General features: G+C 41.7%; 1 protein-coding gene and 1 non-coding gene across 17 annotated transcripts in view; one reads left to right on the top strand and one right to left on the bottom strand.

Moving 5' to 3' along the window:
- LOC109700290 (zinc finger protein interacting with ribonucleoprotein K-like) overlaps positions 1-27,331 on the top strand; it is a 75,251-nt gene that overhangs the window by 39,810 nt on the left and 8,110 nt on the right. For 2 of the 16 annotated variants that reach the window (XM_074058452.1, XM_074058454.1), the window contains exons 2-3: positions 14,750-14,924; positions 26,716-26,753. The exons of 1 other annotated variant lie outside the window; for it this stretch is intronic. In XM_074058452.1, the coding sequence (XP_073914553.1) occupies positions 14,750-14,924; positions 26,716-26,753 (213 nt within the window). Of the gene's footprint in view, positions 1-14,749; positions 14,925-15,112; positions 15,235-26,050; positions 26,220-26,715; positions 26,921-27,331 lie in introns of all 16 variants that reach the window. 13 more of the 16 variants (XR_012442784.1, XR_012442786.1, XM_074058455.1 and 10 more) reach the window with 13 other exon arrangements.
- LOC141418276 (U6 spliceosomal RNA) lies at positions 11,718-11,822 on the bottom strand. Its single transcript, XR_012442960.1, has one exon. It is a non-coding gene; the product is annotated as a U6 spliceosomal RNA (small nuclear RNA).

Below are 27,331 nucleotides of genomic sequence, written 5' to 3' on the forward strand. Positions count from 1 at the left end.
TGCCTTCAAACAGGCAAGAGAAAAGAAAGAGCCCCAGTTAGATCCCAAGTAGAACTAAAAGAAAGGACTGAGTGGGAGCTGCCTTTCAAGTGCTTTCAATATGACCAGTACTTTTCCAGGTCAATGAGGAGAGAAAATCACAGTTTCATCTACCGACACTGTTGCTCTAGTCATTCACCGGGTGGCAAGTTTGGGTTTAAGATTTCCCAAGGCCTTTTAAGATATAATATGTTATTGGGTGATTAAACTGTCATGTGAGACAGGATAGAAATTTCATCATGAAGATTTTTTGTGGCAAATTAAAAACCACATCCACTTCATAAAACACATTTGAACGAGGTGCTAGAAAAATCACATCTCACTGGAGTGGCAGTGACTTGTAATTCTGAACATAGAGAGGTAAAAACAAGGGTCCTGAGAAGATTTATCAAATCCAAGTGAGTCTAGGTTTCTTGTAGTTGGGTTCCACCCTTGTTTCCTGTTTCTGCTCATTGCCTGCCTATGATTGTCAAGGATGAATTTTTCTCTTCCTTAGCTGTCAGAAGAGCCTGTGTTTCTTCATCCAAGTCAGCTTTGCTCAGCCTGGAAAAATATCCCAAAGGCTCTAATTAATTTACACTTTTCTGCACCTCATCTTTTTCCATGATTTCTTTCAGAACAAGACTAGGAAACCTACTGTTGTGACCAAGGAGACAGACATACCCATGCTGGTGGTGGTATGCTGATAAATGTTTAACAAATGTTACATACATACATACACACACACACACACACACTGATTATTTTGCTTTGCTCATTTCAGTGGTATAAATTCTGCGACACAACTATTGTAATTTCAAGGTTCTAATTTGATGTCACTGTCCAGATTGGTAGTAGAAAATACTGATTCTACCTACACATTAGGGTTTGGAACAAGAAGTCAGAGGATTGGGAGAACACTGAAGTTTTTAAAAATTTATTAAATTTTTGAGACAAGATCTAACTATATAGCCCAGGATGAAACTTACCCTCCTACTTCAGCCTTCCAAGTGCTGGGATGACAGGACACATCACCACACCTGGTTGTATGATTTATATTATACATTATCCTTATTATTAACATTATTGCAATTTTGGATGTAGTCATAGGTAGCAGTTAGACATGAGCAATGGGGATATCAAAGGGAACCTACAACAGAGGATTCTTCAGGGTGTCCTGTCTTGAAGAGTGAGGACAGAATATTACATATGAGGTAGATATAAGTGCTGAGGCAAGAAACACAAGGGAGGGTTAGGTACATGTGTTGCGACATTGATCTTTAGGGTAAAACAATCACATGCACAAAATTTACATACATGATCCTGTCCACTTATAAAAGAAAGTTAAGGTTGTCAAAACCCACTGTCCAGGTTCCAACTCTGAACAGTTGTGGTGACCAAGAGTGGCTTTGGGTCATTAACATGCCATTAACATCTTCTTGTGTTAGCAGATTCCCCAGAACCCCCCTACCCCGGGTTTTCCTTAGGTGGTCATAAATGATTGTGATCCCATGTGCAGAGTGATTCTTGAGTCTTCATACTTCTTACACAACTTTCATGTCAATCACTCCCTGTAAATTGGTCCTGTAGAGCTATCTTAAAAAAATGTCTTTTTTCAGAAATGGAGACAGGTCCTGTTTGGGAGTTGGCAACAGTGGGAGCAGGGGCTATATGGGAAAGGGGTATAGGAGGGTGAATATGATAGAAATATCATGTACTGGAGTATGAAAATGGAAAATTGAAACCATTCCAGGTTTGGGGGGTGCTAAAGGAGAATGAGGGAGGGGTTGAATTCAAGTATGATATGAACTTTAGTAAATGTCACAATGTACCCCCAGAACAATAATAAAAAATAAAAGAAAATGAGACTGCACTATAGCAGCTGCACATTTAGGGTCTCAGTTGATCCATTTTTAGCCCCAAAGACTCCCCACCAAGAAGAACAGATGCCCCCTCATCTGAGCAGTTTCAGGGAGCAGTCTGGGGGTCTGAGGGCCTCACAAAGCACAACATCCCCATTGTAGTCCATGGCATTCAGACTTATGTTTAGCCCCCACAGGGTCTTACTGTGGTGAGAACCAAAGAGAGGTCTTCACAACAGGCACTGGTCAATTTACAGGCTTCCAATCTGCAACACAGAGACCCCTATAAGAAGTGGGGACACTTTAGACATGAGTTAGACATTTACCCAATGCTCACACTATAGCTTCTGGGGGACTTGATCTTATGATCCAGGGTTTGTGACATCTAGTTGTCCCTCTGTGGTAGATGTGGCCACAACTGTCCCTTCTTTGTATCCATGCCCATGGCAAAGGGATTTTGCAGCTGATTCCACTAATAGAGTCTGTGGGTCCAGACCCTGAACCTGGGCTGACCTTGTACCTGGCTTTGGACAATGTAACCCAATGGGAACTCAATTTTGACTTCTGAATGAGCACTGAAAATAAACAAGAATGCTCACAATAAAAGACAACCATATTTATCCTGCAAAACAAAAGTTTGGATGAGTTTTACCAAATAAAGCCTGGAAGCTTAGGCTGAGTGTCTGTCTTTGTCTCCTACAACCTGTAATCCACTCATATTCACATTTCACCTCTAATTCTGAAGCTCTATGGTTCTCAACCTGGGTGATTTTCCTCCCATAAGGAACACTGGGAAATGTCTGCAGACAATATCACACTAGAGAAAGCTACTGTTGTCTAGAATACACAACCCAAGGATGCCCCCCAACATCCTACAACATGGGGAGAACCCCGTAACAAAGACTTGTATGCAACAAACCTCTGTGGGGTTAGCATGAGAAATTCTGCTCTGATTGTCTTTGCATATGCAATTAGCCTTTGCCAAATGCTAGCAGCCATCCTAATTTATTTTCATGACACAAGTCAACTTGTGTCATGACCTTCAACCTACTCAAGGCTTTGAAGGACACAGTTAGGCTGCCTCACCTGTTTATACAGGCCTCACAGGCTGACTCAATGAGGACACTGTCTTATACCTGCAGTTATTGAAGGTGCTGATTGGTTGTAAGCACAGAGCGTATTTCATGCCAACAGGCGAGACTAAAATCTGACATGCCATGAAGGAGAAAAGAATGCTTTCGTGGTTGAAGGGTCAGTTCATGCCATTCACATGATAAAAGAAAAATTATCTTCCAGAACAGATGGCATCTGATCCAGGTCTTCCACTACCCCTCAGGAAGGGAGAGTATCAGTCAGGTAAGTTTACCTCACAGTAACCATTCTCAACCACCATGTTTGACAAGGCTTGCAGGTGTTTCTGCTGTTCTGTTACAACTTGAGTGAAGCATGCTTCTGGTAAGCAGCACAGAAAGGCGAAGCACAGAAAGGAAAAAACATACAAGAATCTATCCTGACAGAGGCTGCCGTCTGCCCAGGTCAATATTAACTTCATTAGAACCATCGTTTTCCCAGTTCTTGGGACTCCTTTAAGAAGCACTGTGTGAGATGGCTTCCTGGTTGTCTTGGGATCAAAAGGAGGTCAATAGAGTCACATTCTTTTGGAGTGATTTTCTGGTCAAAGAAATCATGAATTGCAGTGATGGGTTCTCTGGACCACACATGGCTGAGTTTTTTCTGTGTGTGAGCTTGATACCTCTTGGTGTGTCCTGCGTCAGCAAGCACAAGAGAAAAAAATACCCCACAGCATATCAGAATTAATACTCACACATAAATGCTTTGACCCTGACAATTTAATTCTCAGGAGTCTGTAGACCCTTGCCAAATCTGGCACACAGCCTCATTTTGTAAGTAATGCTTCATTAGAACTTGGACCCAAGTTTCTGTTATACATGGCATGACTGCTCCCTTGGTACAGCAACAGAGCTGAGTAGTTGTGAATAAGACTGCGTGGCACAAAGTCTAAAACATCCATATGGCACTGCACAGCAAAAGATTGCCAACCCCTGTTCTACATGGATGTGCACATGTGTGCACACATAGCTATGTATTTTTGCCACAATAACACAAAACTGGAAAAGAACTGTAGTACTATCAATAGGAGAACAACTACCTAATTTATGAAACAATGAAACATTACACCAATATTAAACATATGGTGTATGCTCTGTGGCTAAAGATCTAGACAGTGTGTATGGTATGTAACAGTTTGTGTAAACGTTGGAGTTAGTTATGGATATATGTGCAATATATCTATCAGTTTACATGAGAAGGATGTGACACAGGCAATTGGCTCTAGAAGGGAAACTGAGTATAGTAGATACGGCAGAGTGGCCCCTAGGATTTATTCTGACTTTATTGTAGTGAGCTTTCTTACACTTTCAAGTGCACAATGCTAAAAATATCCAAACTAAAACCTCCAAAACAACAACAAACATTCTATGTATCCCAGAATCCCTTGCAGCTAAGATTAAAGGGTCAGGGTAAAGTCTGCAGTTTATATACTCTCTCATAATACTGTATGGTAGAAGATCTATTATGTTAAGATAACTTATAAGTTCAATGAAATACAAGATGGGGGACGTTCAAAAAAAGAATGGAGAGCTATGAAAAAGAGAAATTGCATAAATAAAATACATTAAGCAAATTTACAAAATCAATAGATGTGGCTGCTATCACATTAGAAACAGCTCAATTAAGGTGGTCACACTTATGACCCCAGATACTCAGGAATCAAAGATTGGAGAATCACAGTTCAAGGCCATGCCAGGCAAAAAGTTGGAGTGACCACATTGCAACAAATAAAAAGGCTTGGTATGATGGAGTGTGCCTGTCATGGCAGCTATGGCAGGAAGCATAAGTAGGAAGATAGTGGTACACACCTAGGTATAAATATAAGACTCTATTCAAAAAATAAGAAAAGCAAAATTGTTGGAGGTGGACGATGTGATAGAGCACCTACTTAGTTTAAGTCCCATCTCTGCTAAAACAAACCAAAAAACAAACAAAAAACTGGAAAAAGAAATAGTTCAATTGGGAGAAAAAAAACCATGAATAAGATGAAAGCACAGAGATCAAAGGAAGTGTAGAAAAAGTCCAGTCTAAAGACCTGATGTTTATAACTGGAGTCTGAGAAGAGAGTGGAAAAGAAACAATGGGACAGGAACAGCATTTAACAGATAAAAGTTAAAGCTGAAAACTGAAGAATATTATTGAGACATAAAAGTGGGACTATCAGGGAATCCCAAGCAGAATGAGCCATAAAAGCTATCATACTAAGACTGCAGAACATTAAAGACAAGGAAATCTAATAAGTTAGAAGAGTTATCTCCTGCTCTTTACACCTTATATATTAATAGTTAACACTTTCTAACAGGATAAATATAAATGTGACATTTAAGACCACGTTGCTGATAGATCATAGCTTCTCTGTTATACACTTTTGCTTGTCAAATATGAAAACACACACACATGACAGTGATTTAGCACTGCATGGTTTGGCTGTTTTGAGCACATACTTGATGACATTGGTTAAACGCATCTATTGGTTCAGTGTATAATCTAGTGCAGGTGTCACTTACTGTTGTTTCTCGGCCAAATCTACAGGGCTACCACTCCCCCTGTGAGAGAGTTTCTGGCTTGGATGCAAGTTCTTGTCCAGTGTAAAATTATTGGTGTCCCAGATAGAGAAACAATCCATGTTAGAGTATAATATCCACCTACATTTGACCACATGTAATCACAGGTCTAAAGGAAGATGTTTCCTACCTACAAGGATATTTTCCCATAACACTTTTGGGGTCCTGTGATAGATGGGCATGGAAGCCATATAACAAAATTATGATATAATCCTAATTATAAGAATCTTTGTCCCCACCCCACAGACACACTCACTAGTTCTCTCTCTCTCTCTCTTTCTTTCTCTCCCTCTCTCTCTTGGCCTTGTCACAGAGATTTTTTTCTATTGATGCTCTGAAAGATGCTGAAGGTCTCTATGCTTGTTGTTACTCATAATATTTGATCAATAAGTTGGCAGTTACTTCCTGGGATGCTCTCTTCACACCAGGGAATTTGCTTGAGGTCAGTTTGCAAAAGACTCCTCTCTTCCTTGAGGAGTCCTTTAAATTTCGTGAACTACTTCTTGTGCTCCTCCAGGTACCACATAAAGCCAAATTCAGAAAAGAAAGATGATGCCATTTCCTCTAGGGCAGAGACATTAGTCTTTAGAGAGACATACCAGGAACAAGAAATAAATGCAACCTGTGGGGGAAAAATGGCAGCACCATATTACTCAAAATGAAAGGGTCAAAGTCACTGCCTTCTTGCATGATTCCTATCTCATTCTGGGGACGGGGTAAGGAAGTTCTTCAAACTAGGCTCAACTCATCATTGAAATGGTCGTAAAATGATCATAAAAACAGTGATATTTGGAAAATTTAGTATCAGTAAGATTAAGAACCCAATGGAATTACTTCAAACCTCAATGATGATGCTTGTGGGAAACATGACAAAAATGCCTAATAGTAATATCCAGAATAGCATTACTGATGGAGCTAAGTAGATAAATTTCTGGTATAAATTAGCTAAAAATTAAACCAGATTGAACTGCAGGTATGGCTCAAGTGGTAGAGCCCTGCTTTGTAAGTACATCTCCCTGAATTCAAACCCCAGATATGCTAAACTATCCAAAAGAATACTTACCAAATTATAGTACCTATGGGATTCAACTTTAATCAAAAGCATGATGGCAGATAAAGAGGATCTTCACCAGGGAATAATAGACCCATCAAGAAGATACAGGAATGTTAATCTATATCCATCTGGTATATCTTCAACATAAGAGCAAATACATACTTTTACACAATAGTGAGAAATTAATTTTTTTCAGTAAATAACAGAGAAGGCATGCCCTCACAAACATAAGCAGGTAACTTTTGCCAAAATTATAATGGAGAAGGAGTGTCTTTTCAACAAGCGATGGTGGAAAAACTGAAAGTCCAGATGCAAAAAATGAACTTTGTCACAGACCTCAGCTCTTACACAGAAATAAGGAAGCCAATTAAAAAAGGGAGTAAGATCTGATTAGATGCCAAAAAAGAGATACACAGATGGTAAATTATAAAAATCAAAAGATGCTTAATACTGTGTCATTGATAAAATGAAAATTAAAATAGAGAGATATCATTATACAACTATTAAAATTGCCAAAATGTATAAGAACTGACCATATCAATTGCTGGTGGGGATGTGAAGCAATGGGAATGTTCGTTTGTTGTTGTGAAGTGTTAAATGTTATACAGGAGTTATTCTTCAGAGCCAAAGAAATAAAATCAGCATGGTACTGGCTAAGAACAGATACATAGATCAATGGAATAGAAGATCCAGAAAGAAGCCCGCACAGGTAAAGCCATTTGATATATTTCTTTTGGCGGTATTTTAGTTTGAAATCATGGCCATATGCTTGCAAAACAGGCACTCTAGCACATGAGCCATTCCACCAGCCCTGTTTTGTTTTGATTTTTTTCAAGATAAGGTTTCTTGCTTTGCCCAGGGTGGCTTTACACTGTGATCATCCTGTTATTGCCTCCTGAGTAGGCAGAATTACAGGTGTGAGTCACTGGTGCCCAGCACGAAAATCTATGTTGGAAGAAAGGTAATCTTTTCAACAAACAGTATTATGAAAACTGAATATCCACATATAGAAGACATAAACTAGACCCCAATATCTAACCTTGTACAAAAATTAGTTCAAAATGGATCAACAATCTTAATGTAAGACCTGAAGCTTGATACTGCTACAGGAAAACACAGAAAAACCTTTGATGACACAGGAATAAGTAATGCTTTTCTGAATAGGACCCCACTAGCTCAGAGAATCAGAGTAAGAATTAAAAGACAGGATGATATCAAAGTAAAAAGTTTGCATACAGCAAAGGAAATATTTACCAGAATCAGGAGATGGCCTACAGAATGGGAGAACATTTTTGCCAGATATTCATTGGATATATGATGTCCAAAAAATAAACACAAAAAGAACAAGTATCTATTTAATAATTGGGCAAATAAATTGAACTGATAGCTCTTAAAAGAAGTAGATATGGTCTTGCAGCCTGCACGAGCTTGTCCTAGAAACCTAACCGAGGGCAATGGGAGATGTAGAAAAGACAACAGGCAAAAGACAAAACATGCATAAAGCTGGGGCCAGGTAGGCTTGTATGCTGGGATGGAGACACACCAGCCCCCTCCACCTCCAGTGAGTTTATTATATGCAGTAGCAACACGAGGCAGAGAGGCATTTCTCGGGGGAGGGGGTGTGGCACCATGATCCTTGGAACAGGAGGAACCTGTGACAGCTTCTCTCCAAACATAAACATTAAAGGAAAAATCAGTTGTACTGCATCTTGCCCACTTTTGCAGCTGAGGTTGTGCCAATCAAGCATGCAATTTTACTGGGCATAACTATATTTGCTCCTTCTGCAGTTTGGGGCTATGCCAAACTCAAACACGCAGCTTATCCAATACACCTGTTGGCTCCCCACAATATGGCTTGTAAATATGTGAATGTTCAACATTACCCATTAAGGAAACAAAAATGAAAATGCCATTAAGATTCATCTCACTCCAGTCTTAGTGGCAATCATCAAGAAAAGAACAAATGCTGGTGAGTTACAGGAGTGCTGGCAAAAGGACACTTATACACTGTTGGTGTGAATGTAAATTAGTACAGTCACTATGAAAATCAGCATAGAGGTTCCTCAAAACTTTAAAAGCAGAACTAGCATATGATCCTGCTATACCACTCTTAGGCCTATATCCAAAGGAAGGTAAATCAGCATACAGTAGAGATTCCTGCAGCCATGTTTATATCAGCACTACTCACAATAACCAAGCTATGGAATCAGCCCACGTGCCCATCAGCTGACAAATGTAAAAAGAATATGTGGTATATACATAATGGAGCTACATTCCATCATAAAGCAGAATGAAATTCTGTCATTTGCAGGAAAATTGATGGAATTAGAAATTATATTAAGTGATATAAGACAGACTGAGAGAGACAAATATCACATGTTCTCTCTGACATGTGGAATCTAGATCTTAAAAAGTAAATGACAGGAATGTAAAACAGAGACTGTTTAGGGATGGTAGCTAGTGGGAAAGAGGCAGAAAAAGAAGGGAGATGGAGGCATGGCTCAAGCAGTAGAGCACCTGCTCAGCAAACATGAAGCCCTGAGTTGAAATTCTAGTACCATGAAAAAAAAAAAGATAAAAAGGAAGAGAGCAAAGGGAAGAGTGAATATGATCAAAGTACTTTATACATACATATGAGAATAGAATAATAAAACCTGTTAAAATATTTTAAAAGGAGGGGAGAATAACAGGCGTGACTTTGACCAAAGTACATTATATGCATGCATGGAAATATCACAATAAAACCCTTTTGTGCAAAAAAGTGCTGTAAGTATAGTGCTACGCACATACCAAATGTCCACAAAATCTGTATATTTACTTCTAAGAATGCGGACAAGGAGAAAACATTATTTTGAATGTAATATGTGCGAATCTATGTATCAAAGTAATTGCCAAGCAGATGGATTATGAATTAATAAAAGTATAAGGAAGGTATAAGAAGAAGGTTGAAATTTCATGAACACATCCTACATTTTAAGTTAGAGAACAAAATATACATCAAAAGAAAACAGAAGAAAATAATAATGAATGAAATTTAAAAAGTTGAAAGATGGGACTCAAGGTTAGTAAAATCTTTGAAAATACAAAAAAATTGAGAATCCACAAGAGGTCTGATGCAGAAAAAGAAGTAAGCAGTAAACATGAAGTGTGAAAGAAAAATGACACTAAATATGTTGAAGACATTAAAAAAGGAGACTATTACAATTTTAAGCCAATTGAACTGATAAGCTTGTCCAAACATATGAATTCCTAGAATATAATGACCTTTATCTTCTGTTTCCTTTTGTGTAATGGTTTGAAAGATAATTTTTACAGATGAAAGAAACAATTCCTCTTTCCCCAAAAGACTTCAAACACTTGCATCAGAAAGTTATATTGAAATTATGCTGGGCACAGTGGTACATGCTTGTAATCCTAGGTACATGGGAGGTAGAGATAGGGAGGATCATGGTTCAAGGCCATACCTGGCACATAGCTCATGAGACCCCATTTCAACCAAGAAAAATGCTGATCATGGTGGCATGTGCCTGTCATCCCAGCTAGGTGGAAAACATCAGGTTTAAGCAGCTATCTCCCCTGCCCCACACCACATACACTGTACCACGTCCATCATCCAATAATCGTTAACATCTTAAACTGCTCACTGCACATTAGTTGGAATAAGAATGTTATTGTTGCTTTTCATTTACTGTCCATGATTATTAATACAGTTAAGTGTTTTCTCTTTGTGTGATAGTCCCGTTCATTGTCTTGCTTATATTTCTATTGGTTGTTTTCTCATTTTGCTTGTGTGTAGATGTGTTTGTGTATCCAGTACAGTGTCCAGTGCTCATATCTTCTTCTAATTTACAACTTGTGGTTTTCTTTCTTTCAATAGGGATCATTTGCTAACCAGGTTTTATTTTGAATGAAATCAAAGAGATCAAAGATGACTTTGTAGTTGGTAAATTTAGAGTCTTGCTTAAAAATATCATTCCTGACTGCAAGTCACAAAGGTATCTTATACTGTATTTTAAAATATGGTAGTTTTTCTCATTAACAGAAGCATTAATCCTATCCCATTATTCTCAGGAATAAGGAGAAGGGATAAAAAATTTTCCAATTTGAATAAGAATGATATTAGCTGCATTTAATGAATAGTTCGCCTACACCAGTGTGGGACAATGTGCCATAAGCCAACTATTAATGCTTTTGTTTCTGGGCTATGTTTTGTTCCTTAGATATATTTGTCCATCATGTGCCAATAAGTCTTGTCTACTATAATTTTAAGTTAAACCTTTATAAGATTGGTTTGATTTAATCAAAAGCCCTATCTCTCTCCACCCCACACTTGTGCTTCCAGGGCATCTTGGATTATACCAGCCCACTTTGCTTTTCACATACATTTTAGAATTATATTTCAACATGGAAATTTCTTTTGGTATTTTACTGAATGTAGAGATCTATTTGGCAGAGTATTAACATGCCTTTTTATTAGCATGTGTTAATATACAAAGGGGTTTCATTATAATTCCATAATGCATATAATGTTCTCCCATCATTACTTTTTCTTATTCTCCTTCCTTTTTATTCCTTCCCTTCCACCATTTCCCCTTTTGCTTTCATGACCTTGACTCTTCTCCCTTCCACAAGTGACAGAAAACATACAATACTTGTCTTGTAGGAGTGACTGATTTTACATCAGTTTAGGATCTCCAGTTCCATCCATTTTCCAGCAAACACAATAATTTCATTCTTTGTAATGGCTAAGCAATCTCCATTATGCATAATAGACCACATTTTTAGGCTGATTTTATAACTTGGCTTTTGTGATTAGTGCTTAAATAAACATGGGTATAAAGTTATCTCTGTAGTAAGATGATCTATATTCCTTTAAGTAATCCCCAACTGATTTCCATAATTGTTGTATTACTTTCAATTTCTACCAGCATTGAACAAAGGTTCCTTCTCCCCCATATCCTTACCAGTACAATACACTAGATCCTGGTGATCTGAGGATCTCTTGTTTAAAGGAGACCATTGAGTTAAAGCCATGAATCTTCCTGATGCAGAGTTGAGCACTCTAAAATGATTTTCTTCTGTTTAAAAAAAAATTTAGAATGCTTCACAAATTTGCATGGCATCCTTGTGTAGGGATCATGCTAATCTTCTCTGTATCATTCCAGTTTTAGCAATTGTTACACCCTACTTTAAAAGTCTAGTACTGCCAAAAAAGGGTCAGTTATACACACACCTCCCTATGTTATATTAAGTCACAATCATTTTCACTGAAAAATACAGTCAGCTCTTTTACTAAGTTTGTGGAGTGATGTGGTTTGTCTTTTCCTTCTTTCCTTGTTTGTGTTGACTACATCAGGGCAATTACCATTACCTTCTCTTGTAATTGCTTTATGTTTGGATCTTTCAAGCTCCTCTCTTCCAGTGAGTCACAAAATGAATGACAGGTTATTGTGAACCACATTTGCCTGCTGTTTTGTTGAACACTAGAAATTATTTCTTCTATCTGTTTTGGTACCAATTATCCAACTCCCTCTGTCCCTCTTCCTTCTACTGTTCCCAGAATGTAAGGATCAATATTTACATTCAGATCAATCTTTGGAGCACCACATATGAGCAATAACATGTGGTATTTGCAGCTTAGTGGTAAAATATGTGTTTACTATGTACAAGACCCTGAGTTCAATCTCCAGCACCAAAAATATTTATCAGTATAGCCATTCCTCAGTATCTACAGAGGAATGCTCATTGAAACATCCATCATGACAATATCTAAGGATGCCCCATCCCTTATGTAAAATGGTATACTATTTGCATATAATTTATGCATATGTACATTTATGTATGTAAAATCTTCTCTAGAGTATTTACAATGTCCAAGACATTGTAAATACTATGCAAATAGGTGTTATATCAATGATTTAGGGAATGACAAGAAAAATTTGAACATGAGTACTACAGATGCAATTACAAAATAATTTCAACTCATGATGCATAGATCCACAGCTATGGCACCCATAGACACAGAAGGGTGACATTTAAAATATAAATTTCATGTGATTTTTGCTGGTCATAAAACATTATTTTTCCTTAGATTTTTTTTCAATCATTTAAACACATAGGGACAAAGGTATTTTTACCAATCACAAAGTCCCTTCAAATTTTCACCAGTTGTCCTACTGTCTGTTATGCAAATGAAGGATTGTGTTTTTTACCAATCACAGGTCGTTCATTGGGTGGAAATATCTTGCCCTGTGGAAGTAGCTGTTGTGACAGTTGGTGTTTTGTTGACCTGAAATTTGGTGAAAGCTTGCTACTGTGGCGGTGCCTTCTGGAGCTGGAGTGGTTCCTTGAGTGTTGGCCTGAGTACAGTCTAGCTGCCTGACTGGCAGTCACTTTCTCAAGGCATCTAGAGTATTAGAGAAGGGGCCAGCTGCTGCCATTTAGGGAGTTAAGTCTCTACAAGTCCCAATATCTCAACTTATTTCAAAGAAAAAGAACTTTCAAAAGGGTGCTTAAAAAAAGGCTTATCAGCAAAAGTAGTTGAACAATATTTAACAGTGTTCTAGCAGTTCTTAACTTCTGCTTCACTGTTCCAGGTAGAGGTGGGTCCCTATCATCTGTTTCAGGAGGAGTTCATGATGTACAACCCTGTTTCAGGATGTCACTAATACATAAACCAGTTTTCCCAGACTGACCAACCCCATATCAACAGAACCTAACAAAAATGAAAGGTCTTATGAAAATGGACACAAGGCCCAAACTCCTGAGATTCCAAATGCCAGGTAAAGCCACCTGCCCCTAAACACCAAATAAAGAGGCATGGGGAAGGCAGAGAAAGATTTATTACATGGCTCGGGACATGTAGGAAGCAGAGAAAGCATGTGGCTTGTCCTCAGCCATCTTCAGGGTACAGACATGAGTTAACAGTTTAAGAAAACAAAATAACTGGGGGCAAGGGACAAAGATATGCATAGTTAAACAGTCCCACTCACAAGTGTGTTCTGGTTGACCATTCTCTCAGTCCAAGGAAGCAATCTGCTTTGCATGAGACAATTACATCTGCTCCTGGGTGCAGCCTGGTCTTTATAGGTAATAGTCCTCATTAGGAGGAGTGGTCTGTTTTGGGAAGTTTGTAGTCCCTTGTCATAAAGATGTTATCAGTTCTATCTTTTCTGGATAGGCTGCAATGACAACGGCTTAGAGCAAAGACAGATACAAAATGGAGGCAGGGGTGCCAATCTTCTGCTTTTAGTTAATTCTTGGGCTCACATAAGCAGTCAGTGCTTTTAGCAAAAGAAGTTTAAGCATCTTTTACATTAAACCAGTGCTGTTTCTTGAGCTTGCAGGCCCTCTTACTTGAAGAATGTACTTTCCCTTTGCTTTGCACTAATAAACCTTCTCCTGTTTAAGTTTCCTCTCTGTCAGTCCTTGAATTCTTCAGAGAATGCTCTGAAGAGACCAAAAATCTTTGAATGGAGTAACAGACAGATGTGGTAAAAATTTGAGTATTCCTGTGGTATCCAAGATGGCACCTCTGAGACAGCAGGGAGGAAGGGGAGAGTCAGGACCATTATGAATGGGTGAGGGGAGCCGTTATATTACTTTGGAAGGGTTGTGGGATCTTAGAGCACAAGGCAGGGTACTGTGTGCTCAGAGCTGAGTCCCTAAGACTACCTCCAGGTTTGCAGGTTTGCCCCAGAGGTCAAATGCCTCCTGGAGTGTTGTTCCTGGCAGCCCTTCTCCTGTGCAACCATTTGGCTGCATAGTCAGATAAACTTGGTGTCCTCCTAGAGACCAAGTAAGGAAGGATTTTGAAAAGAATAGGTGTCAGGCAAGGCTAACTTTGAAGCTCTGGGAAAAAGCTGAAGACGCCATTTCCCAGTGTACCACTAGGGGCCTCTTGTCTTTTGTTCCAAAGGAAGCAGGTCATGGAGCAAGCCCAGTGCTCGCTCATGGAACTGTTCGAACTACGTTACCCAGAATGCTTTGTTCCTACGGAAAGATGATTAGCCTTTGAGCATTAAGAACAGAGTCTTTTCCGGGTTAGGGTGGGACTTCCGGCCTCATCTTGCGGCGGCATTGTGTTTGATTTTGGTGCTGTGCTGCTTTCCTGACTGCAGGAAGGCGGAATCACGCTCAAGGTTACGTGATTGGGAAAGCAAGGACTTGGCCGGGTTGCGGTGTCTCCAGTGCATCGCGGCTTGTTCGAGGGACACCTGTGGTAGCGGCTTTCCCTCGTTCCTCCCATAGCCACAGAACGACATCGTGGTCTCTGCGGGGAAGGACCTGGGTCAGGTAAATGCCGCGTTTCCGCCAAACCGCCCTCAGCCCCCCCAAAGTGATAGGTCACGGTTTTGGGCTCCTGATTGAGCCACTATATTCCAGTCTTTGTGTCCAGGTCACTGGGTGAGGTTGTGAGGGGCGATTGTCTGCAAACAAATACCCTGTACACTTCTTTTCTTATTCTTTTTTTTTTTTTTAAGGTACGTGGTGTTTGAACTCAGAGCTTCCCGCTTTTAAGGCAGGGACGCTACCACTTGAACCAGGCCTCCTGTAAGTGGCATCCAGATTCCTTAAGCTACTGATGCACGGATGACACCCGCAGGTATTTCAGGTGCTCAGGGTTCTTGAGCCTGCTCTGAGAATGAAAGCACAGACTCTAACAGCAGAGGTCGGAAAGATTTTATTTGTAGAGAATTCAGTTGTAGAAAAGAGAAGAGAAAGACTGCATATTGGGGAATGCAGGGAGACCCGGAAGCTGGTGATCCTGTGGGCCAGGGTGGGGAGAGGGGTTTTATAGCCTTTTTGCATTGCCTGATAGCTGAGATGCCTATCAGATGCAAACTGGTGTTTCCTAGGGAGGAGAAGTGTCTCCTTGACCACTTATCACCTTTTGGGACCTCCTGCAGTCCGTCCTTCAGTCCTTCATTCCCCCCTCTCAATGGTCGCCCTAACTGCTGTTAGGGATAGGGACAATGAAGTCTGTTCAGTAACTGCTTCCTGCTGACAGGGGGCGATGAAGGGGCCCACAGCATCAGGGCTGACCACAAGAAGGGTTGTCAAAGGGACTTCAATAGTAGGTCGTTTTCATCTCCACCAGAGGTATTTGTAGTTTGATGGATTCTAGGCGAGAAGAAACAAACTTGACAACTAAGTTTAAAATGCAAGGCCCAAACACAAGCAAGAGAATAATGGCAACTATAGGCCCCAGAAAGGGTAGGAACCAAGACCTGGAGGGAAGCCAGGATTTTATTTGTTCCCATACCTGAGTAGAAACCTGAGTTTCAAGAGATGGCTCCGGGAGCCTGTTGGAGAATGTAATCTGCATGTTCCTCTACAATGCCTGATGTGTTTATATATGTGCAACAGGAAGTATTGGCGATAGTTCATACCCCTCCTTGTTTAGCCAAAAGAAAATCTAGGGCCAGGCGGTGGCCCATGACCATACAGGCAAGGGACGACAAAGACCTTTGCATGTCCTTAATGGCTAGGCCTACCTGGTCTGAGGTATCCTCTACCACTTTGGTTAGGTTTTTTGCAATTACATGATTGGCAATTACCCCATAGCTGATTCCAGCGAGAGCTGCAACTAATGCTGTTATCCCTAAAACTATTAAAATAACCTCTCTTATTTTTATGGGAAGCAGCTCCTATTGTAGTTAGTATTTCTCTTTTCTTCCAAATTGCTGCATGAGCATGCAGGATCAGGAAGGCATACTTAGAATCTGTATAGATGTTGACTCTCTGTTCTTTTGACAGTCTTAGGGCTTCTGTTAGGGCCACTAGTTCTGCCAATTGAGCACTTGTATTAGGAGGAAGAGGACCTGATTTGAGGATGCCAAATTCTGTCCCAACTGCAAACCCTGCATGTCTGACACCATTCTAGACAAAGGAACTGCCAACAGTGTATAATTCTAGATCTGGGTTTTTTAAAGGCCGATCAGTTAAGTCAGGTCGGGCAGCATAATTTTCCATAAGTACCTCCTCACATGAGTGTTCAGGATTTCCTTCTAACTCTGGTAGAAGGGATGCAGGATTTAGGCTCTGACAGGTCCTTAAAGTTATTTCTGTCCCTCCCAGAAGCTGGGCCTGGTATTTAAGTAGACAGCTGTCAGATAGCCAAAGTTCTCCTTTTGAGTTTAAAATTCCCCCTAGGTCATGTGGGGTATAAACTGTTAGGGGGCAGTTTAGGATAAGTTTCTGAGCTTCAGGCACTAGAAGGCTTACTGTGGCCATTGCTCTAAGGCATCCTGGCCATCCCTTGGCTACCTGTCCTAACTCTTTGCTTAAGTAGCCTACTGGCTGGGGAGTGATGCCCCGGAGCTGAGTTACGACGCCCAAGGCCAGGCTTCTCTTTTCATAGACATATAATTGAAACTTGTCTTGTACAGGGAGACCCAGGGCGGGAGCTGTCATAAGGGCCTTCTTTAACCTATGGAATGCATTTTCTGACTTGTCATCCCACTCAATGAAGGGCTAGGTATCCTTCTGTGCTTTCTTAAGGATTTGATATAAGGGTCTGGCTAGGTCTGTATATCCCAGGATCCAAATTCTACAGTATCCTGTGACCCCCAAAAAGGCCCTCAATTGTTTTAGAGTTTTAGGTAGAGGAAACATCAGGATTGGACGGATTCTATCTTCTCCTAGAGACCTCATTTCTTTCTCCAGGACAAGACCTAAATATGTAACCCTAGACTGACACAATTGGGCTTTTTCTTTAGAGATTTTATAACCTCTATCTGCTAAGAAGTTTAGTAAGGACTCAGTGGCTCTTGAAATGACAGGCTTATTTGGTTCACAGAGCAGGAGGTCATCCACACATTGTAGCAGAGTAGCTTGTGGATATTGCCATTCTGCCATCTCTTGGGTTAGAGCTAACCCAAAGAGATAGGGGCTGTCTCTGAATCCCTGGGGGAGGACAGTCCAAGTGACCTGTCCACACTTTCTTGTGGGGTCCTCAAAGGCAAAGATAGGTTGACTTTTAGGGTGTAAGGGAATGCAAAAGAAGGCATCTTTTAAATCCAGGACAGAGTAGTAAGCAGTACCCAGAGGTATTTGGGCTAAAAGCATATAGGGATTTGGAACTACAGGGTGGAGAGACCCTACTGCTTTGCTGATCAGGCACAGATCCTGGACTAGCCTCCATTTGTTAGGTCCCTTCCTGACACTGAGAATAGGAGTATTATATGGGCTGGAGCATTCTATTAGCAGTCCCTGTCTCTTTAAGTCTTTGATTATGGGAATTAGTCCCTCCTTAACTTCTGGCTTTAAAGGATATTGTTTTTGATGGGAAAACCAGGAGGGGTCCTTGAGATGAATTAGGACTGGGGCAGCTGTTTGTGCCCGTCCCACAGTGTGTCCATCTGTCCACACTGTGGGGCCTACTTGTTCCTCTATTAGGGGCAAGCAAAAGTACTCTCCTGGGGGTTAAAGGAGCTGTACCCCCAATTTAGATAGAAGGTCTCACCCTAGCAGAGGAGTAGGGGTTTCTGGGACAATTAAAAAGGAGTGACAGAAGTGGAAATCTCCCTAGGAGCAGGCTAAAGGCTGAGTGAAATAAAGCTCGAGGCTGGCCTGATATGCCTCCGACAGTAACTTTCTTGGAGGACCTGGGTCCAGGAGAGAAAGGAATAGCTGAGATGCTGGCTCCAGTCTTGATAAGGAGGCTGACCTTGTGCTTAACCTGGGGCTCCCCTGCTTTTATGGTGCTTACAGAGCCTAGATGAGAGGCCCAGGGACCCATCATTGGGTGGGAGGTTCTGGCCTGGGTTCCCAGGGCCTTCCAATGTTTTCCCCAACAAATGGGGCAGGGTCCCGGAGGTAACTTTCTCTGGGGGCACTCTCTCCTAAAATGGCCTGCCTGTCCACATTGAAAGCATGTCCTCTGGTTTGGACTTTGCCCCGGGGGAGCCTCTCTGATTGCTGTGATCAGAGGCTCCTGCTGCTTATCCTTTCTCTTTTCTTTTTCCAGGTCCTTCCTTTCTTTTTCTAAGTCCCTGTTATAGTATACAGATGTGGCTACATGGACCAATTGGTCCAGATCTCTGCTCCCTTCAGCCACCAGTTTCTGAAGCTTTTTATGGATATCTGGGGCTGACTGTGTTAGAAATTTATCTTTTAGGACAATCTCCTCCTGTGACTCTGGTACAATGTTGTTATACTTTTGTAAAGCATTCTTAAGTCTCTGTAGGAAAGCTGCTGGGGTTTCTAAGGGGCCTTGCTGTATAGCTGTGACTTGGGAGTAATTAAGAGGTTTTACCTTGGCTCTCCTTAGACCCTCAAGAATGCTGTGGATGAAATGATTACAACTCCATTTATCCTTGTCATTTTCAGGGTCCCACTTAGGGTCATACGTAGGCACTGCCTGATCTTCTGTTGTAATTGGGAATTGAGGTTCCCTTTTAGGTATCCAATGCCTTTGTCTTTCTTCTCCCTCCCCCTCCTCCTCCAGTGAGGGCCCAGACCTAGACAGGGCTGTAGGGCTGCTTTTATCTAAGTGATAATTGTCTCCAGCTGTGATTGCCTGATCTAGAACCCGCTGTTTCTCCAGAGAAGTAAGGGTGTGAGATAGCAATAGCATTACATCTTTTCAGCTCAGTTCAAAGTTTTGGCTGACTTCTCTAAATGCCTGGATGTAGTGATCTGGGTTTTCTGTGTAATTTCCTAAATCCTTTTTTATTTCTTTAAGTTCACTTACTCTAAAAGAAACATGAGCCCTATCCCCTCCAGGAATTAACTGGAGGGGGTAGAGACCTGTGGGATGATGTCTGGTGTGTGAGGTAGCTGGGAAAGGGGGAAGAGGGGAGGTGATGGAGCATTAGATGGGTTTTTTGGTTCAGGGGAGTTTGGGGGCTTTTTGCAAAGGAATACCATGGTCTGGGTATCTAGCCTGCATTTGTTTAGCCATTCTGGGTGGTCTCTTAGGAAAAAGAACAATTGAATGTATGGAACTTCGGTCCACTTTCCCTCCTTTTTACAGAACATATCTAATTGAAGAATAGTATTATAATTAATGCTCCCTCCTTCTGGCCATCTTTCCTCATCTCCCAGAGGATACTGTGGCCAAGCCTGGGTGCAGTAAAACTTGAGTTGCTTTTGCTGAAGACTTTCTGGATCAAGATCTTTCCAATGTTTTAATAAGCAGGCAAGGGGGGATCCTTCCTGGATCCTTGACGCTTGATTCCCCATCTAAAAAAAGGGAAACAAGGGAAAATTGGTCACCTTAACGGAGGTTTCTTCTTTTATCTAGGAGTCCCCAGATGGGGAGAAACTCTAGTGGGAGAGGGCGTCCCTCTCTCCCTTGCTCCTTCCACTGCTGCTTGTGGGTAAAGCTGTGGAGGATTTACAGATATCTCAGTTGTACCCACCCCCCTGAGATGATCTTTGACCAATCTCTCATCTATTTTGACTTGCCTGTTTGCCCTGCGACCCAGGTAGGCCTAGTTTTGCTCTTCCAACTGAACACTTATAATTTAAAAAAAAAACTCTATGAAAGTAATCAAGAGGGCTTGCATGGCCAGAAGGAGGGCATGGATGGGGACTCCTGATGAAGTAGACTTTTGTCCCCTATATATTCTGTGAGGCATATATGCTTTTTATGAAGAGAGAGAGAGCAAGAGCATCTGGAGGCTTTTGTTTCACTAAGGGGCAAAAATGGATGCCTGAGGTTTTTGCCTTTTAACTGTTTTTTTTTTCTTTCCCTGAGGGCAGGCTGCAGAACCTGTTTAACCAGTTAACCTGATGCCTGACAAAGACAGTTAAGCCTAAATTGGAGACTATCACTTTCTGGTGCCTGTAGGGAATTTTCTCAAACTCCCTGAAGAAAGAAGCTTACTGCTATTTAGAGCAAAGTGGGGAGGGGGACATTCATCCTGAACTGCTTGGAAAATGGGAAGGAGAGCCTGAGGGCTGGGGAAAAAGAGAGTTTCCAGGCTCAACGCATGAGGGATTATTGATCATCCCTGCTGTCCAGGTCGATCCTGCCCAAAGGCAGTACTGGAACACTGGAAACAAGAGGTGACCTCCACTTTTGGGCCACAGAAACCATAAAGGAAGCGTAAGAGATCTGATTGTTTGCCGTGGGCATGGCTGGAGGGGTCCGAGACTTAGCTGCCTTTGGAGCCTCAGGGCGGGTTAGGAAGTTGCATCTCCAGCCTTTGGGTGACACTGGGGAGTGCCCCGGCTGGAACACCTTTTGTGGCTTGAAGACAAACTTTCCTTTCCACCAGCTGTTTTCGGACCTCTCCTCAGATCTTGAAAGAGAGAGTTAGCATTTAAGAGGAATAAAGAAAAAGCCTTGGTGTACTGAAGTTGGGTTCTGCCCACATAGCATTGGCAGTGTGGCATAATCTCTTACCTGGCGTCCAAGTTTCCTCAGATTGCCTGCCATACAGTTGTAGTGGGCTCAGTGTTTCCTCAAGGGAGAAACCCTCTTTAACAAGACAGAGAAAAGGTCGACCTGAGAGTTCCCCTGTAGCTAGGCTGTGGTGGGGGGGGTCTCTCCTGGAAAATAGACTCCACCTGAGTGCTGGAAGCTCACGGTCACATTCCTAGGCAGCCTTTCCCAGTTTGGCACAACCTATATCGACCTCAGGTGATGGCTGGTCCCTTTGTGCATCGCCAAATATGATGCACGATGACACGCACAGGAATTTCAGGTGCTCTGGGTTCTTGAGCCTGCTCTGAGAATGAAAGCACAGACAGACTCTAACAGAAGAGGTCAGAAAGATTTTATTTGTAGAGAATTGAGGTCGGAAAGATTTTATTTGTAGAGAATTTAGTTGTAGAAAAGAGAAGAGAAAGACTGCATATTGGGGAATGCAGGGGGACCCAGAAACCGGTGATCCTGTGGGTCAGGGTGGGGAGTGGGGTTTTATAGCCTTTTTGCATTACCTGATAGAGGAGAGGACTTTCAGATGCAAACTGGTGTTTCCTAGGGAGGAGAAGTGTCTCCTTGACCACTTATCACCTTTTGGGACCTCCTGCAGTCTGTCCTTCAGTCCTTCACTACTAAAAGGAGGTTGGGGGAGGCTCCTCCACCTCTAATGCCCACTCCCAATGATGGCAGCACTGATCCCCGTGTTGTTCTGCAACACGAGATGGACAGACAGACATCATCTAAACTCAGAGCCTGGAATCCAAACTCAGCGGAGTCTCATAATGCTCAGGAAAGGGAGGTGAATTGAGGGTAAATCTAGGACCCTGGGGTGTGGGTGATGGGCACCGTAAACATGGTGTGGAGATATGAACACTGAAGCGTGTGGGGACAAGATGATCTGGTAGGGTGGTGGTCATGGTGCCATGGGTGATGTACCTGTGTGGATGCTGATGTCTGGGTATAACTGAGCAGTGTGATGCTGAAGCCAAGATCTTTGCTTTTTTGCTGCACCTCAGACTCACCAATTTTGTGGTGAGCCTCGGTGTATCCAGGGTCTTTCAAGAGGAGGATGTATTTGTTTAGGGCATGGTGGTCTTAAGCTACTGTGAATGGGCTGGACAAAGAAGACCACTCAGGCTAGTCACAGAATGAAAATTATTGGAGAGAGAAAGTCTGTGACTAGAGAGAGGACATGAATGGCATCATAGGTGGAATAGGGCCAAGGATGTTTCAAGTAACAGGTGGTTTTTGGAGGCTGAGGTTGAAGTAAGAACAGTGTCAAGGCAGCAAGGTATGTATACCAGGATGGAAGACTGCTTGTGGCAGTGGGAACTGGCAGTGCACTGGGATCATTTTAGATCATATTTCTATTTGTAGTCTGGATGCCTGGTGTTGAATTACATGTAGGAATATCAGGGATAGTCCTAGGAAGTCCTGTGGAATGATTCCTCAGGAGCAAGGCATTGAGTATATGAATAGAGGGTGAGGTAATATTGGACCCTATTGCAAGTGTGGTCTGGGTTCCCTGGGAGTAGCTTTATGAGACTTTTCTGAGATTGGATACCAGACTCTGAGTTTAGATGATGTGTGTTCATCTCCTTTCTGGTGTGGAACAACACAGGGATCAGTGCTATGAGAGCAAGCATTGTTTGTAATGGAGTCTGTTATACTCTGTGAGGTAGAGAGTTTGGAATGAAGGAGAGTAGGTGTTAGATGAGTGAGGCAGTGAACTTGGGTCCTTGGTGAGAAGGTGATTATAGATTAAACTTCCCACTAGAGGCAGCACTGCTTTTCCACAGCCAAGATATTGGTCTGCTAACTTTCCACTGATCTGTAACTGTGAGGTGGCAGTTACTCATGAGCAGGCCTGAACTCTTCTAACTCTCTGCATAGTCTTCATGATAACCTTGTCTGCTGGTGGAGAAGCCTCAGTTGGAGTGGAGCTGCCTGTATGATTCGGTCCTGGTAGGCCTGTTGAAGCCTTGAAACTGTAGCCAAATGTGACACCCTGAGGACCAGTCTAGATGGCAGGACCTCCACCTGGCCTCAAGCCATCCCTAGTGTTCCCAAGCAACCCTATGAAGTACTGCATGTCACTCCAACTCTTCAGTCAATAACACTAAATGAATCTATGTATAGAGTAGCATTTAGGAGCCAGTGGAATGATATTTTCTTGTTTCCTGGAGCATCTGATCTAGCTTTGCATCAATGATACATGTCTAAACTTTTGTGTTAGCAGCTGTAGATGAAACATTCCAGAAACCTGCTTGTAGCCCCTTTAAGAAAGCAAAGTCCCACCCTTATTGCACGTTACAATATGATTTCCACTGACCCTTGATTCCTGTTGAAGTATACTCTGATGAGGAAACTGCAGGCCAGATTTGAGCCAAGAAGGTGTGGGTCCCTGGTGAAGTGATTGCACCATTGACCTTTCTGAAAAATGTTGTTTCCACGATTGGATGGCTTGTTCTAGGTGGGACCTCTGATGACCCTCTCCTTTCACATATTTTAGCAGTTTGGGGTCACTCTGTTAAACAGATTTTTGGAACTACCTTGTTGACTAAGAAGTGGCATGAGGAGAAGATCCCACAAGAGAGGTTGTACAATACAGCAGTGGTAGAATGCCCTGGTGCACCTGTAGAGACTAATGGCAGCTGCCATGCTGAGGGATCTGGCTTGGGATTTGGTCACATAGTCAGGGACCCACAATATGCATGCACCTGAGTATGGGGCCTGGTGAGGTACCTTTCACTGTCACTAAATTTTAGGTCCCCATGTTGTCAATGGTGAAAACCCCATGCATGAGGACATCAGTTTAAACCCAAGTTTTCTCAGGTTCTGGAGAGTATTCCTCATAAAGGGACCACTGTGTAAAATCCTGTTGAGGACGTTGGGAACAGCTGGTGAGTTGAAGCATTTTACCTTTATTCTGAGAGTGCAGAAGCTATGTTGTATTATGAACAGAAGGGGTACCTTGTCTCCATTAGGCTTTTCAAAGTTTTCTGAAAGCTGCTCCCAGTTAAAAGAAGGCAGATGATGACAGTGAAGTACAGGGAAGTTGATTCCTGTGCAATGTCTCAGAGCATTCCAGAGTTAGTATTTAGGTCTTATGCTCAGCTAATTCCATGATCCAGGATTCCTGGCTCCAGGGTGGACTGAGCCTGTGGAGACCCTGTTGGTCATCTGCCTGTCATGCTATACAGATTTCCTTGTCTATAGAAAAGCTTGTGCCCCTAAACATGTGATTGGCACTGAGTAGAGGATGTTCTAGTCCCTCACTCACCCTGACCTCATACCCTGTCTCTGGATTATGTCTGGGACTCCTCTGCCACGTTTCAGACCTTGAGCCTACGGACTCTGAAAAATCCTGAGTCCAAAGTTGCAACTAGTGGAAAGAGTGATGTAATGTTATCCCAGGCACAGATGTCAGAATGTGCAAATGCAGTGAGAAGGCTGGACTGTATGCAGAACCACAGGGTATTGTTCACATGGGAGCTGTTCATGTGGATATGGCACAATAGCTCTGTAGAAAGCCAAGATTTTCTTGTGGAGATGATGGGAGCTTGGAAGGTTGGTGCAGAGGAGAAAGGGATCTGACCCGTGTCTTAGCAGTTTCCCTGTGACTAAAGCAAGAACAACAGATTATGGGGTGTGAATGAGATAATAGGAATACTAGGGAGGAGGCTGCTGCAAAGATCCAGGTAATGTTTGGTGGTGGTTTGAGCAGTATGGTTGTTGAAGAATTGGGAAATGTGTGTGGATCCTGGATCTCTTGATTACTTAGGACTTTCTGGTGTCAGGGGACAAGGTTACAAACAATTTCATTTAAACATCTTAAATGGATTTATTTTAGGTTCTAGAGTCCAGCAACAGTTCATTCCATAAAATAAGTGTACCATTGGGTTGAGTAAAGAAAGCAGACAAAACAACAAAAAACAGATTGGCCATCCCAAGGTTGCTTTCCTTGTAGAGGAAAGGGAGACAAAAAAGAACAGTAGCTGATTTGTTAACAACCAGGTATTTCAGGTTACTTTTTCTTTTCCTTTTATTTTTTTCTTTTCCATTTGGTGGTACTAGGGTTTGAACTGCCTTTAGTACTTGAGCCATACCTCCACCTCAAGTTACTTCTTTATGTACAGATTAAGTTCATAATCCTGTCCCAAGAAACTGGCCTTTTTGGCAAATTGTACTAACACCAGATTTTCTGATTTTGAGAGTAAAGAAAAGGTTGGGTATTAAGGGTGAATCTAAGTTTTCTGTATTTTTAGCAGTTGAGAACAGAAAGTCTGTTGTAGGAAAAATTTTAGTGGCAATATCAATATATTTGGATTTTCACTATCTTAAGAGTGAATGTTTCAAGGAAACATTAATAGAAACATGAAGATGGCAGAAGTACATGAAGGCGTGAAACTGGAGAAAATTCCTCGTGGGACACAAAAAAGGTGGTAGCCTTCAGGCAGCTTGAGGTGTATTTGTGACTCTGTGGATTGCAGTATGGATGGGGAATCCTAATCATGGGATGATTGTATTCTTATCAGTCTTGAACGATTAGGCTCATTTGGGTCTGAAGTATACCACCTGGGTGGGGGTGGAGCCCATCACAAATCAGGTATGTGAGAGAAGAGGTCATGGGAACATCCTAGTAGTCAATGTGGTCTGGCAGTGTATCAGAGCCTTCAAAGGATGAGGACCATGGGATGGAATCAGAGTCCTGGAATAATTGCTGTGAGTTGCCACTTCAACCACAGGTAGATCTTTTATTCACTCAGGTACAGACTTGGTAGAATTATAACCCCTTGAAGTGTCAGTAATTTCAGATTACCCCAATTTAGGGGTACAAATTGTCACCTAGTAGAGCCACTTGCCTGTGGTGTTTCCTATGAAGTTGATTCCTGTGCATTGTCTCAGAACAGGCAAGGTTCACCACTGAGGACTGAGGCTAAGATAATTCATGATTCAGGCCTCTGGATCCAGGGTGGTCTGAGTCTGTAGGCTCTATCAGTCATCTGTCTGTCATTCATTATAGACTTTCTTGTCTTCACAGAGCTTGTGGCCCTTAAACATATGGCTGGCATTGAGTGGAGGGTGTTCTAGTCCCTCAGATGCTATCTCTGGATTGAATCTGGGACTTTTCTGCCACTCTTTCAGACTTTGACCTGGAGAATATAAGAAACCCTGAGTCCAAGGTTGTATTTCCAGGCACATTATGTAAGGTACAGTCGCTTCCATTGCTTGCAGCTCATGGAATGAGGGTTGAAAGGTTATCCCAGACATAGATATCAGAATGGGCAAATGCAGGAATATGAGAGTGAACTGTTTTCCTGGACCACAGGGAATTTTTCTCATTGGAGCTGAAACCTGGTTATGGCTAATGGGCCTGCAATAATTTAGTAGAAAACTTTTGTTGTAGAGATAAATGGTAGCAATTGGGGGTATGGAAAGAGGAGGCAGGGTCCTGATCCAGATCTTAGCTGGTTCCCAGTAACTGAAGCAAGCACAACAGACTGTAGGGTGTGAGTGAGGTAATAGGAAGATGAGAGAGGCTACTGAAAATGTCCATGTAATGTTTGATGGTACTTTTAGCAGTGAGGTTGTTGAAGAATTGGGAAACGTGTAGATCCCGGATCACTTGACTAATTTGGACTTTCTAGTGTTATAGGACAGAATGACAAAGATTTCATTTAAAGATTTTAATTTGATTTATTTCAGGTTTGAGTGTCCAGCAATACTTCATTCTGTAAAATGGAGTAAGTGTTCCAGTGGACTGGATTAAAGAAGTTGGTTTTATATACAGAGAATACCTAAAGAAAGCACAGACAAAACACCAAAACAGCAGAATGGCCTTCCCAAAGTTTCTTTCCTTCTAAGAGACAAAATAGGAAATAGTTGATTAGTTCACATCATGTCATTTCAGGTTATTTTCTCTCTCTCTCTCTCTCTCTAATTGGGTTTGAACTGCTTCTGTGATTTGAACCACACTTCAGCTCAGGTTGCTTCATTAGGATTTACTTCATTATCATGTGATAGAACCTGGCCTTTTTGTAAAATGGGGATAGCACCTGATTTTCTGATTTTGAGGTTAAAGAAAAAGGTGGATGTCAAATATGAATCTAAGGTTTCTGAATACTTAGCAGTAGAGAAGAGAAAGTCAGTTGTTGGAACAATTTTCATGGTGATATCAAGATATTTAAATTTTTACCATCTTAAGAGTGTGAATGTTTCAAGGAAGCATTAATAGAAACAGGAAGAATGCAGGTGTCCATACAGGTGTGAAACTTGGAGAAAATTCTTGATGGAAACATTCCAAAGATGGTGGCCAGTGTTT

The sequence above is a fragment of the Castor canadensis genome, chromosome 16, assembly GCF_047511655.1.
Source record: "Castor canadensis chromosome 16, mCasCan1.hap1v2, whole genome shotgun sequence".
NCBI lineage: Eukaryota > Metazoa > Chordata > Mammalia > Rodentia > Castoridae > Castor > Castor canadensis.